Source organism: Salminus brasiliensis, chromosome 4, assembly GCF_030463535.1.
Source record: "Salminus brasiliensis chromosome 4, fSalBra1.hap2, whole genome shotgun sequence".
Taxonomy (NCBI): Eukaryota; Metazoa; Chordata; class Actinopteri; order Characiformes; family Bryconidae; genus Salminus; species Salminus brasiliensis.
The window spans coordinates 36,761,315-36,778,321 of NC_132881.1; the positions used below are offsets into that span (position 1 = coordinate 36,761,315).

The 17,007-nt window shown below is 40.4% G+C and overlaps 1 protein-coding gene and 1 non-coding gene across 6 annotated transcripts in view; one reads left to right on the forward strand and one right to left on the reverse strand.

The window, feature by feature from the left end:
- cfap46 (cilia and flagella associated protein 46) overlaps positions 1-17,007 on the reverse strand; it is a 63,426-nt gene that overhangs the window by 26,170 nt on the left and 20,249 nt on the right. For all 5 annotated transcript variants that reach the window (XM_072678270.1, XM_072678269.1, XM_072678271.1 and 2 more), the window contains exons 26-41: positions 15,990-16,131; positions 15,663-15,846; positions 14,602-14,755; positions 14,110-14,291; positions 12,528-12,668; positions 11,363-11,503; positions 10,475-10,623; positions 7,482-7,580; positions 7,135-7,210; positions 6,824-6,994; positions 6,457-6,657; positions 5,294-5,400; positions 5,017-5,190; positions 4,629-4,764; positions 1,729-1,926; positions 261-449 (exon numbers count right to left, since the gene is read on the reverse strand). In XM_072678270.1, coding sequence (XP_072534371.1) covers positions 261-449; positions 1,729-1,926; positions 4,629-4,764; positions 5,017-5,190; positions 5,294-5,400; positions 6,457-6,657; positions 6,824-6,994; positions 7,135-7,210; positions 7,482-7,580; positions 10,475-10,623; positions 11,363-11,503; positions 12,528-12,668; positions 14,110-14,291; positions 14,602-14,755; positions 15,663-15,846; positions 15,990-16,131 — 2,444 coding nt within the window. The remainder of the gene's footprint in view (positions 1-260; positions 450-1,728; positions 1,927-4,628; positions 4,765-5,016; positions 5,191-5,293; positions 5,401-6,456; positions 6,658-6,823; positions 6,995-7,134; positions 7,211-7,481; positions 7,581-10,474; positions 10,624-11,362; positions 11,504-12,527; positions 12,669-14,109; positions 14,292-14,601; positions 14,756-15,662; positions 15,847-15,989; positions 16,132-17,007) is intronic.
- trnag-gcc (transfer RNA glycine (anticodon GCC)) lies at positions 16,773-16,843 on the forward strand. Its single transcript has one exon. It is a non-coding gene; the product is annotated as a tRNA-Gly (tRNA).

Consider the following 17,007-nt stretch of genomic DNA (forward strand, 5'->3'; position numbering starts at 1 on the left):
GTTTGCATTTATTCAAAATTCTTTGATCAGCAAGACATAATGGATAAATATACTGTTAACATACAAAGCTCACACTTTCCCTAATTTTACGTTTTTGTTTTTTTTTCATAAATTAAAAGAAAATGGAAAGGTATTTCCAGCTGACGACAAATATCTCACAGACCTTTCTCAAGCTAAATATTCACGAAAACATATACTATGCTGTTGTCAATTTGCCTTTGTACTCTCAAAGTTGTACACTGCAGATGTGGATACTGTACCTTGCCAGGTCCTTCCCACAAAGGAATGGTGTGGAGTGGGTCCCTCTGCAGCACCATCAGCCTCAGACACTTTCCAAGCATGCCAAGAGAGCGTGCTTTGGTTTCTATGCAGTCCAGTGAGAGAGAATTGACCACAGACAGCTGGGTCAAAGCCATCTGTCCCAAAGACTGAGTCATAGTCAACCACTCCTATAAGATTAATTAAGAAGTTAGGCAAATGTGTAGAATGCTGCATAATGAATGCAACGCATTCCTGTATCTCACTGTGTATTGCCCTGTGGCATTAGGTGGGATAAGAGCTATCAAGAGTTCTTAATATGTCACTGATTTCTGTACATGCTTTACATGTGGGGCAGTGGTGGCTCAGCAGTTAGAGCGCCGGGATATCGATAACAGGGTTGTGGGTTCGATTCCCGGGCTCGGCAAGCTGCCACTGTTGGGCCCTTGAGCAAGGCCCTTTACCCTCTCTGCTCCCCGGGCGCTGGAGTTGGCTGCCCACCGCTCTGGGTGTGTGTGTGTACTCACTGCCCCTAACACGTGTGTGTGTGTGAGTGTGTGTTCACTACCAGATGGGTTAAATGCGGAGGACACATTTCGCTGTACAGTCCACACTGTACAGTGACGAATACGTGCACCTTTATCCTTTTTTTACCTTTACATTACATAATGTGTGTGTGCGCATTTTTGCCACCTCTGAAATCCTGAATTTGTGCACAGTAAAAAGAACATTACTGAAAGACAATACACCTTAAACCAAAACCTGAAACGGCCTAAAATCATGCAGATTCTGCTTAAAGGCCTACTGAGCTAAATCAGTTCTGCAAGGAGGAGTAGGCCAAAAATGTGTCATTGTGAGACACTATTTAACACTATTTAAGTACACAAAGAGTCTGGCTGCAGTTACAGCTGCTAAGAGGAGTGTAACACACACACACACACACACACACACACACACACACACACACAGTATGAGCATGCATACAAGCATATATAAGCATGTCAGAGATCTGGGTCTGAACATCTTGAAAGAAAAAACACACTACAATAACAAGGATCACATGCTGACTGTAGAAGCATTAGGTTCTACATACTTGTCTTTAGAACAGGAAGGATTAAGCAGTCTTAGAGCGCTGAACCATGGCTTGATTTCATATTTCATCATGTGATTGTACTGTGCTAGTACAAGTCTAAGGGATCTTTACAAATGTCTTTGGTGAAGGTTGTTGTCACAATGTGTGTCGCCTTTATGAAGGTGTACTTTGCCAGGAGCTATTTTATTGGCTCTGAAGAGCGTATTGTCATATGTACGATGACTTGAGGTTAAGTTAATGTTATGCTGAAACTTCAGCAGTCCTGTTCATGCTCCTGTTTGTTGGTCAGACATGGCATTGTCAATGTTCTCTCTTTCACCAATGGAAATGTTCTGCATGATATTATCACTTCCCTCAAGTTAAGTGTGTACTCTCACCTGCTCTAGAGCATTCAGGTCTGCGTTGCTCCAGAAATAGTCCTCCACAGCTCTCTCAATGGAGCTCTTCTTGCTTCGCACTCTGGCTTGGAGCTTCTCCTCTTCACACTGCATCTCCAGCATCAGCAGAGTCAGGTCTACCAGAGTCAGCCTGAAGTCCACACACGCACGCATTGCGGGCAGGCTATACTGCCCACACTGGACAGACAGACAGATGCGCGTGCACACACACACACACACACACACACACACACACACACACACACACACACACACACACACACACACACACACACAGAGAGAGAGACACACAAAACATTACCAACAGCACCCAGTCCTTAAAAGAACATAAGTTCAAGATAGAAGAAGATAACTTCTGGGATACTTGTGGGATAAATGATGACAAAATGATCAGAGTGAGTAAACAGGTAAGGCCAAAGAGTGTGATGAGTTTTTTTTTTTTTTCTATATGTATGTATATATGTATGCATGTTGAGATTTAGAGACTGAGAGAGAGAGTGCAAGAGAGCAAGACAGAGACAGAGCAAAAGATAAGTAAGTAAAGTAAGAGAGTGAGTGTGTGTGTGTGTGTGGCAGACAGAGCAAGACAGAAAAGTGCAAGAGAGAGAGGGCAAAAGAGAGCACAAAAGTGAGAGATGGAGAAGGAGAATAATAATAATAAAAAAAATAATAAGAGTGAACCCCCAAATCCCCCCCTGAAAATACAATTTCACAACCCAGCAAACTTCACACACAAACAGCCAACTCATCATCAACCACAGTACACACAGCATCACCAACACACCACTATGTCGAACGAGAGAGAGAGAGAGAGAGAGAGAGAGAGAGAGAGAGAGAGAGAGAGAGAGAGGAAGAGAAAGAGAGTGGGGGGGGGGGGGAGAGGGAGAGCATATGAATGAATGAATGAATATGTGAGACAGCGCGAACGAAAGGAAGAGGAAGAAATCCTTGCCAGAAAAGTGGGTTACAACAATACCTGCAAGTCATGAATGATTCAACAGAACAGGAAGGTAGGATAGAAAAGAAAGATCCAATGAACAAATGAAGGCAATCTTCAGGGAATCTCACATTTGGGCCATCAGCACAAACCTTGAAAAGAGCCCCCTGCGGTCCACTGAAAAGCACTTTTACAGTTTTAACATTCACTTTTTCCCCCCAGTTTGTCTTTCACTGCGCTCAGAAGCAGGGTAAATGACAGGTCTACACTGATCAAAGACACATTTCACACACAGTGCAGTGCCGGTACAGTGCAGGTTATGTCTGAAGTTATCTGCCTTTTATGTGTAAAATACATGCCCACTCCTGCAGATAGTAAACTCATGTAATTCCAGTCTGGAATCTGTAGTGGGGTCCACATTTATTACATTTGCTGGGAAAGCAGCACCATCTGCTGTAGAGACAGACCTATAGCTCATCTAAAACAGCATAGTGGGACAGCAGTAATGCTTCTATTCAATTTAGTTCACTAGCAAGATATGTAGTACAAGACCAATACATCTGACTAACGTTCTAAATTTGGATTAGTTTGTCTAACATTGTCATAGACCTGCTGGATGTGTGTTTTGTCTTTTACTTCATCCACAGTTTTTGTTCCAAATGAAATAAAATTGTGTGTGAACAGAGCAGGTGTGTAACTGCTTTAGCCATCCAGACTTCCCCAAAACAGCTTGAGTATGTATTTCCTCATTATGAAAACATGGGCACCCAGTGTGCTCCATAATGAACTAATCTGGTTGGAAAAATGAAACTATGGAGAGCAACATGAGGCAAAATGATTTACTAGACTTGTTTAGTGGAGTTGGTTTATTACTGTGGTGGGCTTGTTCAGAAGGGAGGACAGAAAAAGTAGGGGGCGGTTCATGCTCAATTTAGAGCCAAATCACATTTCGCCCTTCTAACAGCAGTTTGTCCCAAAAACCTGTAAGGACATGATGAAAAATAAACATGTGCTCTGCAACAAGGGAATAATTCGTGCTTATCTGGTCAGCAGGCAAGCATCCAGTTTAACTAATGAGGGCCAGAATGTGAAGCTGGGATTTTATAATGGAGAATCGTAAATGGCACACTGACCATCACACCCTGCTGCCGTGCCGTGCTGTGATTGTGAATCTGTTATTCAACATCCCAGCACTGGGTGCCTTCCATATCGGATAGTGATCCTCCACTCATATTGAAAAGAAAGGCACTCAATCGTTATGTAACTAAGTTTAGAATCCTTAGAATCCATTGCAGTTTTTGTTTTTTAGAATTTGCACAAAAAGTATAGTCAACATCCCATTCAACCCCTATTGCAATAGGGAGATGGGTGTGATGCAACTGTGGTAAAACTCCAACAATTGGACAATACGAAAATTCCCATAATCGTAGTTTGCAGCTATATTGTTTTGCTGTATTTTTATAAAAGCAGACATACTGTGAAGAAAAAGTAATCCCTGGCTCACTGAACCCCCAGGCACTGAACCCCCAACAGCTCCATGAATACTGATTGGCTGTTTCCAGTATTCTCACTTTTGTTGTACTGCTGTGCAATGGTTATAAAGTGCATTTCTAATTCTAATTGCAAATTTTCTTTGACTGTCTGAATTTTCTTGCTCCTCCAAGTGCTCTTCAAGTGTATGGATGAAAAACTAAGTTCTACTACCCAGACTTAATATAGCAAGTAAAAGCAAAAGGTCAAAAGACTTTCATTTTCAATTTGAGGCTTCAAATGAAATGAGATATGTATCTGCATGGGGCCAAAAAGATCAGACCACCATTGGGCCTGTAATTCTCTCAGGGAACGGGGAAAACAAAAATTACTTCCAGACTTCCAGTGCACAGCAAGTGTGACAATACTTAACCTACAGTGTGTCTGTGTGCTCAGATCACGGACAGGATACCTCATGAGACGGGAGAAGCTTCAGACAGCTGGAAAGCACTTCTTCCTGCAAAGACACAGCCTGCTGCATAAGTGAGAGGGCATCGAGCAGGTGCCTCTGTTTCTCTTCTTTGATAGAAGTGAGTGTGGCCAGCATTCTGTATTTCAAGACATTAAGAAAGAGTGGTCAAGCAAGGCGAACCTCTTCTGAAGTATGTATACCTGTGTATTAAACAGTAGAGAACTCTACCAAAAAGCATCAAAATGCGAACCTAATGATCTAGCATGAGGAATAAATGTTGCATTCAGCTTACTCTGTATTCACACTGCATGCCTGAATAAGCTCAATTACAGTGCAGTTTGTATTTAGAGCACACAACAAACACAATTAAACAACCAAATACCTGTACCTCAGAGAGTTTGCCTGCTCTAAAGTCATCTCTGCAGCATGCCGTTTGTAGCCATGCTCAAGTAGAACTGAAACACTGAGTTTCAGCGTCTCAGAGACAGACTTGAGTCTCTCCACTTTCTCAGCCTGGCCAACACAAGCAGTCCTCAGAGCAGATCGATGAAGAACTGCACCTCTACAAGACAAAACACGCTTACAGCATAGTGCAAGCTCTCCATATCTGAAACACATTGGATTAATATACAACAAAACATGCAAAAATACACACTGATACACACCTGGCATCCAGCAACGCGATGTAGAAATGGAGAACAGGAGCTCGACTTGGACTCTGCTCTAGAGCTGACCTGAAGAGTCTGGTGGCTCTGTCTGTTATCTGACACACCTGTGGGGAAGAAACTATCTACAGTGTACAGTCTTTTTGTTTTACATGAAATCTTCTTCTTGAAAGGGGAAATGCATCAGATTGCAATTATTTCTAGGCTTTTTCTTCTAGGCTTTACTTCTGAAGTCAACGCTTGTGTTCACTTGTCCCCAACCTCATATGAATCAACTTCACTACAGCTAACAGAAAAGTAACAGACAGGTTACACTTGTCCAAGTAGCTAAGGGCTTGTTAGAACGCTTACTGAAATTGGGGGATTTGGTAACAAACGTTGTTTTGGCTGAATGGAAGCCATATCTAGTAAGAAGTTTTTGAGAAAAGGCATGAAGATATTAAGTTCATGGTTTTGGAATGTGAAATTGCATAAATATACAACTTGTGTACTGTACCACCTACATTTTATTTGCCCCTGTGTTGCACTCAAACTAATATTATAAACAATGCATCGTGGGTTACTGGAATGTCAGCTTCTCCCTTCATAAACATTAATAGTAACATTGGTACCAATCAAGAGAAAGTTGTACAGGTGGAAAGGTGCATAGCTTTGTTTTCATTCCTGAAACTTATGTTGAATTGAATCACCTCAAACCCAGCATTCCTTAGCAGGAACACTTAGATATTATATTATTAATTATTATTAATATTGCAATCACTGCAATGATCTTGCTCTGTAAATCATGGAAATGAAAGGAATGCTATATAAAAGTCATATTCCCCAAAAAATACTTTTTAAATTAACGATCATTATGATATTAACTTACATATAATTATAACTTATTATAATTAACTTCCTTATTATGTTTCTGTGCATGATCAGAACAATTGTATAGCTGAGAGTATTGTGAAATGATCTGCTTAAAAAAAACAACACATGCACATTTCAAGGTGGCTGACCTCCAGCATTGCATCTATGGTCAAGTCATCTTATGTTCCAGCAGATGGTGCTATAGCACCAAGTTCATAAGAATTCCAGCAATGGAAAGCAAACTAAATAATACTTGGTCTAAATTTGTCATTTAAAAAATGCATAATCATGAATGAATAAACAGAGCAAACCTGTGTGTACATGTCTTCTCCCCCAAGCTCTGCTGTTGTGTTTAAGAGGCTCTGAAAGAAGTTATACCAGAAATCTTCATCCCCGCCAATCTCATGAGCCTGCTCCAATAAAGCAAGTGCCTGACCGTGCTGCTGCTCCTGACTGGCCAGAACAGCCAACAGATGATAGCTTTTAGCCAATGAAGCTTGGTCTCCAAGTTCCTGGACATACACAATGCATTTTCAAGTGTATGGCATAAACAAAACTGCTTCTGGATAAAATTCAGCACAAGTGTGCACACCACTGTCTTTCCTAATGCTTTAAATCTACCTCTGACCAGCCAACAGAACTCTTTATGAATAGTTAGTTGTGCATGTCTGCTCTCACCTTGGCCACCAGGTGAGCCTCAGCCAGCAGGCTTCTAGCAGGCTGGTACAGACCCAAACGGAGACACACAGCAGCCTTGTCCAGCCACAGCTCCTGCTCAGTGAATCTATCTAATCTCCTTCTGGATACACCACCTACAGCTGCAGCCTTTAAACTGCAAGGAGGCACAGGCTGAAGAGTGGAGATGTTTTAGTTACTGCATTGCTTTAATTTATACAGGAAAGTTTCAGAGAGTAGGAGACTGCTGAAGATGTAGACGTTTCCTTTTTCACATCTGGCCTTTACAGTAGTGCTGCTTGAAACAAACTAACCTGGTCTAGATTGTTGATTTTACTCTTTGTTTGATATCCACTTCTTTCTCTCTGGAGAGCAATTTCCTTTCGACACCTATAAGAAAATAAAGGTATTCTGCATTTAAATGTATTCATCTGTAATATAAAACACAGTAATGTATTAAATAATGCAATTTTCAAAGTCAGGCTAAGCCCTTTTGTATAAAACCAGCATGCTCATTAAAAGTGCCCAGCAAAGTAGCGGAATAAAAAGGTTTAGTTTGACATAATTCAACATTCTGAATCATTTTATAATCTCAGATAATTTAATAATATTATTTTATGTTATGTCAAAAACAAAAACAAAACAAAAAAACGTTGCTTACGCCATCTGTTCGTTGTCAGGAATACGAGCCAGGCTCAGCAATGTTTCGCTGTATGGTGAGGACAACTCAAGCCTCAGGTCATAACAGGTCTGTAATATCCTGAAAATCAAGAAACAAAAATCTCAGGTAATACCTTGACTACAGTCACAGAATTGCTCAGCCCAGTGAATAGAATCCCTCATAAGAGCACACATTTGCAAATCAGCTTACAAATCAAGCTGTTCATTAGTTGAATCAGATGTGCTTAATATCTGTGCTTAAGTTCAAAATTAAAGAAACACACGTTTCAGAAAGAGGTTTCATTAGATTACTGAGGAGGAGGGTGGACTGCAAAAGGCCTGCAGCATGATTTAGTGGCAGCAGGCACTGAGACTTCAGTTTGCACAGTAAGGCACATACTAACATGTGAAAGGTCTCCATGGCCAAACTCCAAGACACCGTACACCTCTACTGACCTAAAATCACAAGAATCGGCTCCAAAAAAGTCGGCTCCAATCTGCTCAAAATCATAATTAGCCAAAGACATTTTGGCAATCTGTTCTGTGAAGACGTTAAACAACTGGAACTTTTTGATTCTATGGATCAGTGGTATGTCTGGATGAGGAAGAACGTCCTGCAAACACGCATCTTGACTGTGGCCCGGTGATCCTCTGATTTGCTTCCTCTAGCACTGGAAAGCTGCAGAAACCTGATGGCTTCAATCAAGCATCAGGAAATCCTAGAAGAAATTCTATGCCTTCTATGAGGAAGCTGAAGCTTGGATGTCAACATTACTGGATGTCCAACAGGCCAACGGTCCCAAGCATATCTCACAGTCTACCAAGGCGTGGTTTCAAAAGAAGCACTGGAAGATTCTGGAGTGGTTGTCGCAGTTGCCTGCCCTAAACCCCGCAGAAAATCTTTGGTGGGAGTTTTGAACAGTTTAAAGAAGGCGGTTTGCAGCACACAAACTCAAGTATATTAGTGCACTGGAGGCCACGTTCCTGAGAAACGTTGCCAGAAGCTGATGTCTGACTATGCATCATGATTAAAAGTGGCCTTTTGTGTTGAATGTGGAGAAAGCACTTGTTATAGGAGTTGTGCTATTTGAGCTATTTAAATAGTTTGTGTTTGATTGGTTTATTGTAAACAGATGAAAGTTTGTAAGTTTTGCTAATAAACCTAATTTACAATGGGGGATGAATAGTTTTGATTGCAACTTTATATGTAGATCCATAATGCTCTATGTTACTTATATACCACTAGTAAAATGACTTTGGCTTTTTGTATTAAAATAAGATATGAAACAAAAATGACTTGACTATGAATGACAGTAGCTGAATGACAGTAGCCAACTGTTATGTCAGAAACACACATATAAGAGAACCTAGTACAGCCTAGCTAATATGTAATTTTTGGGAAAGTGATTTTTGCCCAGGGTTAAAGGACAAACCACTTTTTACCATATACTGAAAGGACAAAGATTTCACATGCAACTACAAGACAAATGTCTAAGCATAAGTGACATAAATGTGCAATCTAGATTAGAATGGCCATGGATAATGACAATATTATTTGGAGAACACAGCAACATAATACAGTGGGGGGGAAAAGTATTTAGTCAGTCACCAATTGTGCAGGTTCTCCCACTTAAAAAAATGAGCGAGGCCTGTAATTGACATCATAGGTAGGCCTTAATTATGAGAGACAAAATGAGAAAAAATTGTCTGATTTTTAAAGAATTTATTTGCAAATAATGGTGGAAAATAAGTATTAGGTTACCTACAAACAAGCAAGATTTCTGGCTGTCACAGACCTGTAACTTCTTTAAGAGGCTTCTCTGTCCTCCACTCATTACCTGTATTAATGGCACCTGTTTGAACTCGTTAACAGTATAAAAGACACCTGCCCACAACCTCAAACAGTCACACTCCAAACTCAACTATGGTGAAGACCAAAGAGCTGTCGAAGGACACCAGAAACAAAATTGTAGACCTGCACCAGGCTGGGAAGACTGAATCTGCAATAGGCAAGCAGCTTGGTGTGAAGAAATCTACTGTGGGAGCAATAATCAGAAAATAAGAGACCTACAAGACCACTGCTAAACTCCCTCGATCAGGGGCTCCATGCAAGATCTCAGCCCGTGGGGTCAAAATGATCACAAGAACGGTGAGCAAAAATCCCAGAACCACACGGGGGGACCTAGTGAATGACCTGCAGAAAGCTGGGACCAACGTTACAAAGGCTACCGTCAGTAACACACTACGTGTTCCCCTGCTTAAGCCAGTACATATCCAGGCGCGTCTGAAGTTTGCTAGAGAGCATTTGGATGTTCCGGAAGAGTATTGGGAGAATGTCTTATTGTCAGATGAAACCAAAGTAGAACTGTTTGGTACAAACACAACTTGTTGTGTTTGGAGAAGAGTAAATGCTGAGTTGCATCCAAAGAACACCATACCAACTGTGAAGCATGGGGGTGGCAGCATCACTGCCAGGGCAACAAAGGAGTGGCTTCGTAAGAAGCATTTCAAGGTCCTGGAGTGGCCTAGCCAGTCTCCAGATCTCAACCCCATAGAAAACCTTTGGAGGGAGTTGAAAGTCTGTGGTGCCTGCCGACAGCCCCAAAACATCACTGCTCTAGAGGAGATCTGCATGGAGGAATGGGCCAACATACCAGCAATGGTGTGTGCTAACCTTGTGTAGACTTACAGAAAAGGTTTACCTCTATCATTGCCAACAAAGGATATATAACAAAGTATTGAGTTGAACTTTTGTTATTGACCAAATACTTATTTTCCACCATTCTTTGCAAATAAATTCTTTAAAAATCAGACAATGTGATTTTCAGATTTGTTTTTCTTATTTTGTCTCTTATAGTTGAGGTCTACCTATGATGTCAATTACAGGCCTCTCACATCTTTTTAAGTGGGAGAACTTGCACAATTGGTGTCTGACTAAATACTTTTTTTTCCCCACTGTATGTACTGCTTGCTGACAAATTCAGTGCTTGATACCTGAGGCGATAAAGGTCAGCGTGACTCCTGCTGCGTGAGAGATCATGAGCAATGACCTCAGCCAGGTGTAGAGGAGGCAGGGTTAGCGGGGTAAGAGATACAGACTCCAGCTCTCTTACCAAGACATCCAGATAGAACAGAGTTCGGTTCTGAAAGTACAAAGCACAGCACAGACACTTATGTACAGAACACAAAATGTGAACACAGAAAAATATGCAATAGAAACATTTGTTTCTCTGTAAAGCCCTGAGATTCTCTTTTACATAAAAGAATAAAATCATTTTAATCAACTTAATTAAGATGACAAACTTGTCTTTGAGTACTAACATTACATGCTGTCAATCCTTTTCAGGTTTAAACCCACAATAAGGTCACGTTGTAGGCGGACTGTATTGGGTTTGAGAATAACTAGACACCTTTCTAAAATGCATAAGGAAAATATTATAATAAAATAATCAACGGACATGTATGCTTCTATAAAGGAAAAGATAAACAGTTTGTGTGTTTTTCCGTATTTTTTTGCATTCTTCCTTAAGCATGGCCAGGTCTGATTGATGCATGTGTCTGGAGATCATAGTCTTTTTCCTGTGAGGTAGTTCAACTTCATCAGATTCAGTTCAGCGGATTGAACGGGCATGTACATGTCTTTGACTCTCAGCAGAGTAAAACTGCCTCCACTTTCACACTGACTGGAGCTAAAGGTCAATATTCCCACTTCATCCACAAGCAAGCGAACTGAAACTCAAGAGATTGTAGGTTGGATCGATGCAAGACTTTTCTGCTCTGCTGGCTCTTTGATTATACTTGCTCACAAAATATTAGACTGGGACCAACTAATGGCCGGTAGTGTGGGGACAGTCAGTCACCTCTTGGTGGAGAGCCTCTGACCTGCACTTTAATGCTGTGGGTATTGATGGAGTAAAGGCCATCATCACATCTGAAAGCTTGGCGGACCTCCTCAGGACACTCAAACTGAGCCCACTCATCAGGGCTGGAAGGTGGAGAGTCATCTAAAACTGGACCTCTGGGCTGAAAAAGATGTTCCAACATCAAAATGAAGAAATTAAGACATGAGACATTTTCACTTTTTGCATGTTTATTTGTTAAATGCTTGTAGAGTCGAATAATCCTTGCGTGAATGCTTCTACTTTTCTATGGAGATTAATACTCTTAGTATTAGTATAGTATTATATAATAGTGGATTGGGATTGAGTCTAGCCTTGGACTACAGAGCGTTCTGAATGGAGATTCTCTATTGAAAGCAAAGGTGTCAAAAGTATTTACATTCATTACTCAGGTTGAAGTGTAGATACTAGAGTTTAAAAAGATGTCTATAGAAGTTGAAGTATCAATTTAAGCTTTTTACTTAATTAAAAGTGTACAAGTACTGGTTTCACTACTTCAAGTATAAAAGTAAAAGTAATGGAAGGAAAACAAATGCTAAACGCTTAGAAACATTTATCTAAAAGCCATAATGACTATCATATATTAAAAGGTTAATGTTGAATTTTTTGGGATGCACTAGGCTACCTGTTGCTGCTGCATATATGGCCACTGACAATTAATGCATTTTAGTAACATCAAATATATTAAAGGTATACATTAAATATGTTATGCATATATTATATATTAAAACGCATTAACGTGTGTTTCATGGAGCAGAAAATGTGATGAGTAGTTGCCTATAAGTATTGTAATGGTGCAAAAAGTCAGAGGCATGTTATCCCTTAATTGGAATGTAAATGTGGTGCTTAATTGGGGCGTTTCACTCGAGTTCTGTTGCCACAGAAGGCTACATACGCCTGCTATGTCACACTTTCCAGATGGTGCGATTTACAATGACAAGCCGAAATGAAATAGGAGTAACGAGGTAATTGTAAGCAGTAGAAAGTACAGATAATTGCGTTAAAATATAAGGAGTAGAAGTAAACAGTTGGCTAAAAAAGAACTCTGTTACTTGACACCTATGATTAAAAGCAATAAATGAACAGGTGTCCCAATACTTTTGGCTATATAGCTTAGGTTTAAAAGATACTTATATGAAATTCCAAACCTCTTTTGACTTTTTGCCTTTCTCCTTTTCTTTCTCTCTTTCTTTGTCTTTTTTGGTGCTGGCTGCTGACGGGGGTGGAGCTAGAACGCTAGGATTCTTCTGCTCTTCTTTGATGACTTCCTGTGCTCTTTCCATGGACACCTGAAGTCATAAGATGTGAAAATAACTTAAAAAAAGCAAACTCTAACTGAAGGGCATAAATGGAGTCTTATTCAGATTTTGAATACTGACTTAAATTTATATCATCCTATCCATTATCATCCTAAAATAAATCATCCTAATGATTATTACAGACACACATGATTATGACAAGTCTGTTCTATGTTGATCCTTGCTGTTGTTCCAAAGAGGATGGGGTTCCCTATTTGCTTTCGTTTCTAGCTATCTAGCACATACCGTTAATCAATAGTTATAAATAATAGTGCGTCATAAAGAGTCTGAAATTTCACAATCAAGTCAATTATACATTACAACTTAACACATTGTGACTGCCGTGTGTGTTGATTTAGGCATACAGTTTGCTAACTGGTGGGGCATAAGCTTCTATGATTTGTTAGTCCCACTGTGAAACTAAAAACACTGGATATTAAATATGTCTTTGGTGAGTGATGTAATTATAAAGATAAAAAAACACACTACATTTTAAATCCAATCATCATCCATTTTTAAACATTTTGGGGGTTGTTGTCTTCCTTCATTTCTTTAGTTTTATGTATGATAGGGATTAATGCGGAGTGAGAGACACATAATTTCACTTTTAATTTACCTGATAAATTAAGCAACCATTACTATGTTGTGAAACAATGATTCTGAGATTAGATGACATAGCATCTTCCGTCTTCATTATGTAACATGTTTTTTTTGGGGGGGGGTTTTAGATCAAAGTTAAAGACCTAGCTTACGGTCCCTGGCATTTTAGGAGACAACAGCAGCAGACTCAACATGCAATTTCCTAGGATGTAGAGAAATCACTTTCTGTCACTCCCAAAACATTGATAGTTAGATGTCAAATTACCTATATGTTGTAATTGTTTCTGTACAACTCATATAATAATAATTATTATAAAAATAAAATAATTTCCTTTGTGATTAATAAAGTCTGATCTTATCTAAAATAGACAAGGTTTAATGCATGAGGAGACTAAGGAAAATGAATGAACTTGTTTAAATATTTAAAAATAGGTACTGAGTCATGGCACCAAGCTAAGAAGGATCAAATGAGAGGAATTTCTAACAAGCCATATGCAAGAGTAGCAAACAATCAGATAAGGTTTTTTTAAGAGAACAAGCCTTTGATGATAGCAGTATCGCCTTTGGGGGGGAAACAAATTTGCATTCAAGCTCAGAGATCAGTGCAGTACAATCATTCGTAAATCTTACTAAAAAACCTAAACAGCTTTGGATAAAACGGGGGGATGCTGAATAACAATCTGTGATCTCTATAGGGGGCACATAGCATGTGATACTTAAAGCTATTAATTAAAACAGGCATTCTTCATATGTCAGCTCATACATGGACTGCATGTCATGTAGCTTTGGGGGGGGTGAAATGTTGACTCTCTACAGAGTCTTGTGTCTTAACCTGCCAAATCTGCAGTGCAGAGGAATACGCCAGGAACAGGTACTGCTGGTGCCGGGGAGATAATTTGGACTCCATGAGAGCCAGCAGTGTGTTAGCTCTCACAAGGCCATCTAGACGCCACACTTCCTTCAGGTCTGACAGACAGCTCACTGGAATCACCTCTTCGAGATGCTCAGAAGTCCCTAACAGGAATAAATATGGTATTAGTGGCAGGAGAGGGCTCATGTAGATATGAAAGTGAGAATCAATTTCTGGCTTATCAAAACAGCATGCTCTGTAAGGAGGATTATAACATTTACATTTCATTCCAGAAATCCATGCAGTATACAACCACTATATATAGCAGTTTCAGCAAGCTTCAGTTTCTTTCTCTGCATGCTGGGCTCAGCTATACTCAAAACATCGACATCTTGAGTACTTTACTTTTACAGTATGTTCAAATCTACATGGTTACTGACTTAAGACAATGACTAGTTAAACTTTCTAGGTTACCAAGGCTCTGGTTCGTGTTGAGTGTGTCAGGGAGAAGAATGCGTATTGCCTTCTGGATTTGCAGCTGTGCATCCAACAAAGGGAAGTTATTACAGTACTGCCACTCCCCAAATTCAAGTAGAAAATCCACCTTCTGCCACTGACTATCAACACTCTGTAAAGAGACAGCACAACAAAAACATCAAATGCTAGCACAATGTTCCCAGCCAACATGGAACGTGGGCTAGGTAGCATGGGCCCTGAGTAGGTTTGTACATGTGTCATGACTGGTACCTAGTGAGCCTCATTGTTACAGTCCACCTTAATCTGACATGACATCTAGGTCTCATGTGTAGTGTATAAACCCGCCTGGTCCCATCACTGATCCTGTTGGGCAACCATACGTGCAGCCAACATGGAACCTGTGGATAAAACTTTTTGGTTCCCAGCTCAATGTTAGGGTACTATAGTTTACAGCTCTGGTTTAGCTGCTCAAGTTAACTGTTTGCAGTAAGCTTAAATGTCCAGCAGGTGTCATTACATTACAGCACATGTTGAAACGTAAATGGAAATGCGTTGTTAGCGTATACCAAAGTCACATTTGATATTACATACTGGCAGGCTATTTTGCACTTTACAATATTAAAAGAGACCAAATCATGAAAATGAATACCCACAAACAAATGAGTTGAGTTTGATGTAATATGTAAAAAGATCATTTCCTAGTCCATTTGGTCCATATATAGAAAATAAGCTACCCTTTTTTGTTGTTTATGATAGACTAACAAAACATATTCACATATTTATGCTAATTCAGTCTGCAGCAGTTTGCTGCCCCCTTTCAAATTAAGATATATAAGAAATATTTCATTTCAGACTGCTTTTAAAGCACCATAATAGGACAGAAACTCAAAACATCCATCTCATCAGTCCTATCAGTCTTAAAGTGCCATTCTAAGGGAGATGGAAAAGAGATGGAAAATGCTCATATACACTGATAAGTTCTGTTCATGAGTAGAAATGGGAGACATCAATGTATGTAGTCTACTGATACACTACATGAACTGATATTTCATATGTACCTGTAGTGTGTTGATGGCATTCTGGTAACAGGCCAGCTGTTGTTGCTTGTCTTTTGCACAAAGTGCTACGCGATGCCACATCAGAGCACAGGCCAGCTCTCCCTCCTCTGTAAACCTTTGCATGTCTAGCACAACACTTTGCCCCAGCTGAGCCTTCACAAGCACCCGCTGCTTATAGAGGAGTCTGCACAAAAACACACCACAACTGAAAGAAATGGACACATCAACTATATATTTCTGTAGAGAAGCTAGATATACACCTGCTGTATGTGTATGCTAATGAGCAAAGCATAATAAGAATGTCCCTCTGAGGCCACATGAACTCACAGTCTGTGTGAGCTTCGGGGTAGCTCTCGGATGGCTTGGTCCAGGACCTGCAGGCCTCTCTTCAGGTTACCACTGTCGGCATAGATATGGAACAGCACATTGTACATGGCTGCTCTTACTGCCAGGTCATCTTCAGCCCTACCTACAGAACAAAAAAGAGAGAGAGAGAGAGAGAGAGAGAAACAGACTGACAGAAAATTAACTAAATAAAACTTATTTAACCATTAGTTTCCATTATGCCGCAACTTCAGTTTGAAGAATTTAATGATCAACAAAGAACCGACATCAGTTTACAAACTCACAACTAATGTTATGAATGAAAACGCCCTCATTACTTCTGCCCCATTTCTGCCCAAAGCACATGAAATCATGCATGGTTGGAAGCACCCACCCACCCCAACCCACCCCTCTTCAACTGGGGGGTCAATCATGTCCGTCAGTATTAACACTTATTAATCTCAAGTGTCGTCTGAATAAGACAGGCAAAGCAAGACCGAGAGTCGACCAGCAAGCATGAACAGACAGGCGAGCGTGGACGGCAGGCAGAGGAAAGCGGGGGGTTGGGGGTTTATGTAGAGAAGAAACATGCGAGGGGGGGGGTTGGTAAAAGAAGGCACAAATGTTTGGTGTGAGGCAACTCTGAGCATGCCGGGCTGTTTCCTCGGCTTGCTGCTGCTCTCTAAGCCCTTTGGCTCCTCCCCCGCCTTTTGTTGATGTGGCAACTCTCTGCCGCTCTAGCACTTCCTGGTTTAAGGCACATGGCCCTTCTTCCCTTTCATGTCAGCATTGGTGGTTCAGTGGTAGAATTCTCGCCTGCCACGCGGGAGGCCCGGGTTCGATTCCCGGCCAATGCAGTCAGTCCTTTTCTTTTTTGTCATTTGTGCAGTTACACAGAAGACAAAGGCTAAAGAATAGCTTTTAAAGCTTCCATTACTTAATTTAAAATAAACATTGCGAAGACAGCAAGCAGTATTAAGAGCTGTGGTTTTCCCAAAAGAAAGCTACAACTAAAAAACAC